The 10,264-nt window shown below is 41.7% G+C and overlaps 1 protein-coding gene across 1 annotated transcript; it reads right to left on the minus strand.

The window, feature by feature from the left end:
- Positions 1–8,926: 8,926 nt before the first annotated feature.
- Positions 8,927–9,454, minus strand: LOC129617051 (uncharacterized). The gene has a single exon (XM_055532494.1). It carries the CDS (start codon positions 9,452–9,454, stop codon positions 8,927–8,929), a length of 528 nt encoding a protein of 175 aa, XP_055388469.1.
- Positions 9,455–10,264: the final 810 nt, after the last annotated feature.

Genomic DNA, 10,264 nt, shown 5'->3' on the forward strand with positions numbered 1-10,264 from the left:
GTTCAGGCAAATATACTTACTCAGTTTCGACCCCTGGCGATCAAAATATTAGCGAAGCAATGGATAGCACCACTTCTCAGACACTAGGCGAATTAACTAGAGTACGCAACCCGAGACAAAACTCTGCAACATGAGGAAAAAAGGCGCGCGAGAGAAGCCAGGTCTAACAGGATGGTCGCCCGCAGACACAACTGGCCCACTGTGCAGGGGAACAGACAATGATGAGGATTAACAGCCATGGTCGATCAAGCCCACCCAAATGTGTTGCGGCCTTTACTGTGGCATGTTATGGATCTGTTGGAAGTTTGCAGAATTTAAGCGTCCCAAATTTGGAGAATTCCGACAACCATGAGTTGGAGGGCTCATGGGGAAATGGAATCTTGAAGCTCTTGAGACGAAATCCTGAGCGTGTACGGACTGAAAAAGTGTCCTTCGAGGATTTCGAGGCTGTTGACAATGTCCAGCAGGGAAATCGATTTTGCAGGAGACTGTGGAACAGCTTCAGACAACTAAAAGCCAAAAAATATGCTTCACTTCAGGAGAGCAATTTGGCGAACGATGTGCCATTTAAGGACAATATGGAGTCAAGGTCCCCAAAAGATTATTTGGCGCCTTGGAGTCCCCCAGAAAATGCATCCCCTTTTTTGCTGTGGGATGAACACAAAAAACTACGTGAATTCGATGCAGAGCGAAAGAAGAATCCGGAAACGGCAGATCGTTTTGAAGTTGACTTGTCTCCACTAAAAAAGAATGGAAAAGCTACAAGGTTGTAGTTGTGTTGTTTTGGAATTTTTTTTCGTGAAAGTAGCATGTGAGCGAGACAATGAAAAGTTGGCCTAGGCGGCCAGCTCGTCTCGACGTCTACTTCCATGTGCATGCAAAGTGTATCCTTCTTTTTTGAGTCTCAAATTAGACCTTTTTAACCAACAAAAAACCCAAAGTCTTCTGGGAAATGATGTTTTGTTGATTGCAAGCTGGAGTCTATTTATTGTGATCAAGCTGTTCCCCTTGCTGTGCAAGATCGTGCGAATTCTACTTGACGTGTTTTGGGGTTTTCTCATCCTCGTGGGGATTCGGGGTATCCAGTACCTTGGCCCAATCCTCTACACCAAATCTTTGGATGCATGGTTCAACGGATATTAACCGAACCTTCACGGCGGACCTCCTCGAACTCTCGCGCCATCCCAACGTTTTCTCTCGATTATTTTCTCCCCGATCAAGCAACAATTGCCGACAGCTTCTAGACTGCTCGGCATCCAATTACTCCGTCGCGATCTAATAAAACAACTTGGTAGCAGTGAGCTTGAAACACTTTCACATGGATCTGAGATCTTTGCGTCTTAGGCAAGATGCTTTGAGAGATAAGTTACACATCCCGAAGCACGACTTCCATATGAATCGCTCTTTGATCTTCTCCATGAAGAAGATCGACCCTTCTGATCGTTCTTCCTTTGGGAAACATAGAATGGATCAACAATGGAGGAGGCATGAACGTTGCGACAGTACTGATTAGGAATTATTCCTTCGTTGATCTCATCAAAGATGCAGGTGATCATTGGACATTACCATTAGGCTTTGCGATCTGAGCTTTCTTTATAAGAAAGTAGAAGAGATCTCCATTTAAGCGTTGTGAAAGAGATTTACAACTCTAGTAGTGCGTTGATATGCAACTAAGAAGGGAATGACGACAACTTCGACATATCAGGATTGAAGCGCTTCCAAGATAACTGCTTCTGATCTTTAAGACCAATTACGTCCTTCCAAGTTTCGGGGGTGTAATAGTTTACAGATAACCATCAGTTGTCTTAACGGCAGAGTCATCAATTAACGATGACTCTAATGCGTGGAAGAAAGAAGATAGTATTTATCTTATTATCTTCTTGCCATATTTCTTGGTGTTCATCTTATCTTGTATTTTCTATGAAGCGCGTCGTCATTACAGACTATGCTTTTTTTTAACATTCAGGACTTGATCTCGACTCTTTACACCAAAGTGTTTATTGATGTGAGAGCTTAAGTGCTAAAACCAGAAGCACACAAGCAATAAGTTGTATAAGCTAAACGATTCCTAACAACATTTGATGATGAACTGCTTATTCTACATTCACCAAATGCCGATAGAGTAAAGCTAGTCTTTGTTCTATTGAGCTTTCTATCGAAGCATCTCCAGCTTGAAGAGGTCTGTAATAGCTCTAATTCATTTAAGTACAGATTAACCGTCTTGAGATGTTGTATATGTGTCATTACTCAGTAGTTTCCAATGAGTGCTATGCATTAATTTGCTATTGGATAAGATACACGTTCCTCTGCAACATGGGCAACTGAACGAAGATGTTCATGTTCAGTTGCTCACTGGAACTGATCGCGTTGATGGTGTTCCGATCATTGAAGGGGAGCTTTCAGATCCGTGTATCTTGGCAACGAAACAGGATCACAGGATTTGCTAGTTTTTTATTGGTTCAGAAGTGCTTGATAGAACCAATGCTAGTACTCTCTTGATGCATGTGATGGTCGAGTGCTCCAATGAATGCATCACTCATCTGAAATCGGGTCAAGAACTTTGTCTCGAAACAAAAGCGTCATTCGAAATGAATTCCAGTCTCCTCAATAAAAGCGTATAACTCATCCACTTTGGTTAATCAACGGGAGCTCATTTATTCAGCGAGAACAAAACCCGTTGATTAACCAAACAGAATTGTGCGTCATTGATGGAAGTACACGCATCGGCTGATATTACAATAAAAAAGGAAACGAGACCATACAATTTACAATATTTAAATCATCTTTGTGAGCTCTGAGGAAAACATGCAGTCGCAAGGATTCTTTGCACTCGATCCACCTCGTCAATGCGATACTGCAGTCCGCCATCACCACGATCTATTATTCCTTCTAAATCAATTGTTCCCCATGCACTTTGAAGATGGCACAAAGGATCTTTCGAACTGTAACCAGCAATCTCAGACTCTTCAACACCTTCTACTAAACACCAAACTGCTTGCACAGCCTGGACAAACGAATAAACCCAACCCTTGCCATCCACACAGTCGAGGCTAGGGTATCTGCCGTCATTCATCCTTGAAACGTTTGAAATATTTCCAAAGGAATCCAACTCAAATAGAACGACATAAGATTCATTTGTGTCACTTTTTTCTTGAATGCATTTGTCAAGCGCTGGCCGTAAATCCAGATACGTCCAATCCTGCATCGCTGAGTTTACTAAAACCTTCACAAATTCCCAATATTGCTCCCAGTATTTCTCAAGGTTACGCCTGTTGAATTTGATTGGTTCATCAATGTAATCCATTACTGGATCAAACATTTAGCAAGCAACTTTCTCAAATCAGGGTGAGCCAAACGCCAAATTGATTATTTCTATTACATTGGCACCAATTCTTCTGATTAAACGAGATACAACCTTCAACATAGTGCCGCATAAAGGGCTCTGACTTTAACAAAGACTTAACGTAACGGACTAACAGTGACACAACTCGCGTAGCATTCACGAGCAACTTCAAGAAACATAAAATCTACATGCTGAGCCTCTACTGTAAGGAAACATCCTTGAGTGATTGGAATCTCCATGTTGGCGATCAATGATAGTTGAATGGGCGACGCAACGTACTTCAAACTAGGAATATTCCGCGGTGATTGACCGATCAAAGGGATTGCTGTCACCGGCGTTTCGGGTGTTTCCTTCCACTTTTTTTCCACAAATTTTCGAACAGATCCCATTCCATAGGCAAGGACTCTAAACAATGCTAGTAAAACATCATTATTGCCGGTTAATAGACCTCTACCATTTGGAGAATACGCGGTAAGAGGAAATCCAAACATTGGAATATCCATGCAAACTTTAAAAGCTTTTGGTTCCCGACCGCAATACAACACCAAAGAATAAATACTATCGTTTAAGCCACACCGCTCAACTCTTGATGGGTATTCCATTTCCACGGCATAGGTGAGACATTGGTAAAGCACAGTAGGCTTTTCCGCGAGGTCGGACAAATTCACCTCTCCTTCAAAGTTGTTCAATAACTTGAGTTCCACGATTGAGAAAACGGCGAAGATATTCCACTCGTAGTCGTCCAAAACTTCCAGTAATGTCAGAGCGGCTTATTCCAGTTTCTGTTCCACCGGTGAATCGACGCTTTGATGCTCCACCACGAAATCGAAGCTGTTCAACTTCCACTTCTTTCCGTAAAGTGCATTTCATATTTTCGAATTTCCAGATCGTTTCATCGTCGGTTGGCACTTCTACTCGAGGTCGGGGAACCTGAAGCGTTGGAACGTCAAATGTTAGAAGCAAGTCTATCCATCGTCTCAATACATGAACCAATACTTCAACTCAGGAATTTTGCACGTCTGTCTGACGTTCTTTACAGAAAGCTTCGACGAACAATTCTTGATGGCGGAGAGCTTTGTCTTCAGGGACCACAATTTGCTGAGTACGAAGTCACGTATTACAACACCAAGGTTGTTCATGGCAGTCTTTGCATTATAATAATTCGACATCACTGTTGTCGCAGTCGGTCTTGGGCACCATTCAGGAAGCAACTTTCCAAATGTTATACGGTTTTCTGAGACCATGGGCAACAATAAATTGGGGAATTTAACAAAAGATGAATTAACTGAAATTTGACTGGCTTCAGGCACACTCTCGACGGTTTTGAGCTCTTTTGGCTCAGAATCTTGTTTTCTCTCTTGCCATGAAGCCAAATAGGAGAAGCCCTTGCAGCTCTCTATATTCTACAAATGGCCCAATATCTAAAGAATATTTTCTCTATACCGTTATATTCTGAAGTATCTATTCTGAAGGAGTATCTATTCTGAAGGAGTATCAACACCAACTATCTTCTCCGCAGTAAATTAATAGAGACCTCAACCAGACTTCGTTCTAAGTACGTAGCTGCTGATGACCCCCAGCGTATTTTCCTCTTCGAATGTCTTGGCTATTGATCTCAATGAATCTAGTGCACATTGACTCCTCAAATCAATCAATTGATAGAAGCACCAATTCATTCACAACAATCAATTCATCCAAGCAAGAGTTCTTCAAAATGCAGATGCAAGTATTCCGAAAAATTTTAGAGATCTTATTGGGCGATTAATCTCACTCAGTGTACATTGCTGAGTAATCTCAGTAAATTGTGATTAAATTGTTGATCAGGTTGACTAATCTCACTCGGTGTAAATTGTTGATAAATCTCGGTGTAAATGAGCGTCTTTGTGAATTGTCCCCCTCTTCAGTAGCCTGGATTAGTCAGGAACAATTTCAAACGCCAATTTGTAATCCTCTCATTCTGTCATTTAGATTTTTCCAATCTGGACAACTGGACCGCTTATGGTGGATTGAGCAAAGCGAAAGACTTCACTCCTAAAGTTCCTCGTTCCAAGACTTTGCCCTCCTAAACATTGCAGTGGTTTTAGGTTTTCAGGTGATATGTTGGTAACGGTGGAGGACTGCATTCCATTGGCGGCAAGGATTTTGATCGGCGATATGCAAGACGTAAGTGGTGCTTGAGTGAACTTTAGAATGAAGTATCACATATTTAAGTGTATTTTGTTTTTTTGTTAGATGAGGGAGCAAATTAAGAAGAAAATGTTGCGAGAAAGAATGAGAGCGCGTCTCTTCTACGAGAAAACCTCTTCGACATTGTCAATGAAGAGTTTGACGCGATTACTGACAGAGGTATCAACTTGATAGAAACTACACGAAATAAAGATTGATCAAAACCAGAAAGTTATGTTGATAGATTTCTTGTTCCGATGGCTAAAGTCGTTTACTTCGGTTATGGGGATAACATGTGGGCGGATGGTGTTGCGTTTAAGAAAGTTGATGGTGAGAGATGATTCGTTGTAGTGTGGTAAATAGCTGATTCTCCTCGTTTTTCAGGCTCAAGCCAGACCGGCTGGAGTACAGTAGTGGCTGATGTTACTGATGAGGCAGCATTAAAGCAAGCATGTGGTCATGTTGCTAGGAAGTATAAATCTGGAACGTTTCATCTTATGGTGATCGCGTATTGCAGACCCATTCAAAGGATTAAAGAGGATGAACTTTTGACATTCACGCTACGGAGAGGTCGGTGCAAGTTGGATGAAGGTCAAGGTGTTCGGATTGAAATGGAAGAAAACGATTTCACAATTCATTGACACAAATCTCTAGAAGCAACTAGACAAAACAAAAAGCTTTTAGGCGCAGCAAAGGCGTTTCTTCAAGAAGAGGTTTTGCAAATGGATCCTACATCTGATGAAGATGAAGAGGATAATATTCTTTGAAAACGTTGTTCCGATGGATAAAATGTGTGATTCGAGTTGTTTTAATAGTGACTGGAATATGACAACTCTCTCAACTGCTAGAAACTCAATGCTCAGTGACAGATGGTATTCGTGTTGCATGGGGAAGAACGTGAACGCTGTCCATTCACATTATTGCGAGATTCCAGTGTGGGTCTTCAATTGAACAATTCTATGGTTCACTCTCAATGTGAGTAGTTTGTATTCGTAGGAAATTTTATTGCGACGTCGGAAGATCGTTGTAAAACCTGAAATGGCACTAAAAACTTCGAAGCCCGAATTGGAGAAGCCTTCTTCTCCCAAGAATTTAATCGGACGCAAGGGTGTTATGATTTCAGGTTATATCGTTGACGCCTTGTTCACTTCCCTTCTAAGGTCAGAGCGTTTACCTTTCTTGCTTTCCAGATTTTCCCCATTCCCTGATGATTTCCATCTATGAAGAGTTTTCATCATCAGGTCGTGGGAATTACCTCACCTTTGGGGCACATGATTCTACGGGGTGAAAACGGAGGGACCAAGCGAAACGTCAACTATGTAACCTGGAATTGGCGAGGGGTCATCACATCCTTGTATTTGACAGATCTCCACATGGAGAGAAGCAAAATGAAACATACAGTATCGTTGGACTCGCTATAGCAACAGGAATTGAAACTGAGTGAGATCATGACTACTTTGGCTGTGAAGATGATTTGGGGAGTAAGTAGCATACAGCAGAGCGTATATACATATGGCCATTCAATCCAAATGATTACATAGATGTAGTTTGAATAGCTATAACTCTCAGCTTCTGCAGGCAACTATGTAGTTGAGTGGCTACTGTAATCAGTTTCTGTTCAATCAGTTAGTAGATCGTCTAAATCGAGTCCCTAGAATATTGATTTACTTCATTGTTGTCCTTCAATTTGTCTCTTCGTCTCGTAAACATTCTGGTTCAGATCTCTTTGATGAAAAGCTGGTCACAAGCACTAAAACGCTTCGATTTATCTTTTAGAGTGCCCGAGTTTCCGCGTGACGCAATCTGTCACCTATTTGTCGAGAGACATGGCAACTGAATCGAATTCTGTTTCTCATCACGATTCAACACAAAAGGTTCTCGTCGAATCCGGTTTTTCCCACCCCAAGCAATGTGAGATTATTACATGAAGTTGGACATTAATGAAACGATATCGAGTCAGGCAATGAATGCTGCAGAAGGATCTACTCATTCTCATTCAAGCAAGAATGTCAGGATGTCGATTTCCAACTCGCCTATGATCCTGTGTAAATCATTCGTACTCACACAACCCTCAACTTCCTTGTTGCGAGTTTTGAGGTCCTGGAATGTTATGTAGTATCGTCATTGCTACATTCTTGAATATTGGTATCTCTGCAACCCTTCCGTCGCCTTCGATGGTAATGGTGTTCAACATTTTTTCAGATGAGATATTCTACCGCTCTCTCATGTGAGCTCATGCTATTCATTATAAGAAAACTACAGAAAGAGAAAGAAGACGACTACATCAATGACAACTGAAAAGAGGACACACTGAAAATTTTAAAACTTTCCGATGTTCTGTAATATTATTAAATATTGGAACTTCGGATCGTAAAACAATGAAAAAGAATTAATATCCAAAGATTCGAGCCTTCTGACGCCAATACGAATGAGCTCTGCATCAGAATACAGTCGACCTAGTGACATCCAACTCTGGTGTCCCAAAATCCTTACCTCGTCTGCGCATACGCCAGCATATCGAATTCATCTGGACTGGGGGAAGGAGAGGCTCTAAGAACACTCCAAAAAGCCCACAGAAGATGAGTTGCCAACTCGAAGCGCTCTACTGCAGAAATTGCGGAGGAGACCTCTTCTGCATCGGCGGGAATTTCTTTCTTCAAGCGCTTTGTCAGATATTTGGAAAGGAAAAATCGACGTTGTGCGATGGTGGGAAAGTGTTTGGACTCAATACGGAAGAATGGATAAGCTGCAGATTCAGCGATGGAGAAAATAACAGTATTATGGCGGAGTCTTACTCTTGACATTGTAGTCGCAAGTGGTCTCCCAAAAATATGAAGCAATGTCGAAGGCGGGATAACCATAACCGGAGTATTCGAAGTCGATGAGACGAACACCTTCGGCAGTGACCATGATATTATTTTTCCTGAAAAAAAAAGATGAAAACCAAACAAAGCATTGAAATAATTTACTTGTACGTCATTATGCGAGAAAGCCAAATCGGTCACAACTGATGAGCCATGGGGGAGAAAGCTTTGCAACTTTTTCAATTCTTCAACCAAACTCGACAGATTTAGGTTTTGTAGGGCTTTATAGTTTGGATCAGCTGGTGTTGCTAAAAAGACAAAGAGACGCCCATAATTTTCGCATCCTATTCATCATGAATGAGCTTGAAGCAGAAAGACAAAGCGACATTAAAACGACTCACTATTGTTGTAGACTTTTATTGCTTTTTCACTCCACTTGTCCAGAAATCGATCAATCGTTGAAGTTGAATCAATAGAATCGCTGAGATCAAGGGCATGAACTTCCGCAAGGGCTTCTGCAACGGATGCCATAATTGTCTCATTTTTCATTTGGCTTGGTTCCAAAGCTTTTCCCCGGACCCATTCCTCGATACGTCCGCCCTGAGGAAAAGAGTCAATAACGCCAGGAGACTTTGAGTACCTCAAACTCGGCGATCAACTTGGGTGAGATTTGTCGACGTCCTAGTTCATTGAAAATCTTCACTTCAGCCTCTCTCTTATAAAATGCACCAGCGCCATAAACTCGCAGAAGAACATCTGGATATCTTAGCTTTGATCTGGTAGGAAAATCTTCGCTCACACTGACTCGAAACAATTGATTAGAAAGTCCTGCCAAAATCTTCTCTGCTACGATGTTGGAAAGCGGCACACGATCCCAAAATGGTACATACGCCCTGCAAAGCGGTCCAGTATCGGAAATGGTGACGTTCTGACCAGAAATCAATCTGGGAGGTCCAATATCGGAAAGGATGACGTTGTTGTGAGGAGCAATCACTCTGGACGATAAAAACTTTTTAGAACGCAGACTCTTTGACGGTTCTACGTCGCTTGAGTGATTACGTGTTCGGATAAAATCCAACCCTTGTTCTTCATTTGAGGAAACCACCCGAAAAAGGACGAAAATCATCACAGCAGAGAACATCTTGAACAGGACCTCTGATGGGCAGGTACTGACGTACCGTTACTGGAGGGACTATCAACTTTGAGCTATCAACTTGTGAGCAAAGTTGTTGTTTAATCGTCTCTGAGAAACATGTCTGGTCTGCTCTGGGGCGCTGACATGCGTACTACTCGGGCTGCGTCTGTTACACCGCTTCTCTGTTATTCCACTACCCCGTTCACGTTGCAACAGACATTGTCCTTGAGGAGAACGTGCACAGAAATACAACATTATAACGAATTAATTAGATCAGACCTATCCAGCATGTGTAGACCACCAAGGCCCTTCGATTGGACCTGTTTACCTACGGCAGATTTCCAACGTTACCCAGTCTGTGAGCATAAATCTCACTCATTTGTCATCTTCTCATTTTGTTCGTACTTCATCGAAACATGCAAGACTTTAGAAGAGCTATTGGCGACAAAGAGAAATTCAAGTTGTGGGTGAATCAACATGGGGGAAGCATCAAGGCATGGACTGCTTTCCTTGCGGCCGTTTTGTTCATTTTCTTTATCTTCTCGGATGGAGATTACTCATTTCTGTTAACATTGTCTTCAATCATTGGACTCTTCAGCTTCCTGATGATCGCATACAAAATAGAAAGCACCAAATCTTGTGCCGGTGTCTCCCTCAAGATGATTGAATGCTATGTCATTCTCCTATTCGCTCGTTTGTGCTCAATTATTCCATTCGAAGGGTAGATCTCCTTAAAAAGATAAATATTCCAAAATCCACTTATTTTAGAATATTTTATATTTATCACTGCTCGTCATCAAATTTATCGTCTTGAAT

The sequence above is a fragment of the Condylostylus longicornis genome, unplaced genomic scaffold (genome assembly GCF_029603195.1).
Source record: "Condylostylus longicornis isolate FDR11 unplaced genomic scaffold, ASM2960319v2 ptg000396l, whole genome shotgun sequence".
In the NCBI taxonomy this organism is placed as follows: domain Eukaryota; kingdom Metazoa; phylum Arthropoda; class Insecta; order Diptera; family Dolichopodidae; genus Condylostylus; species Condylostylus longicornis.

Excerpts from the sequence above, each read along its gene's own strand:
- LOC129617051 (XM_055532494.1), bottom strand. The coding sequence starts at position 9,454 with ATGTTCTCTGCTGTGATGATTTTCGTCCTTTTTCGGGTGGTTTCCTCA.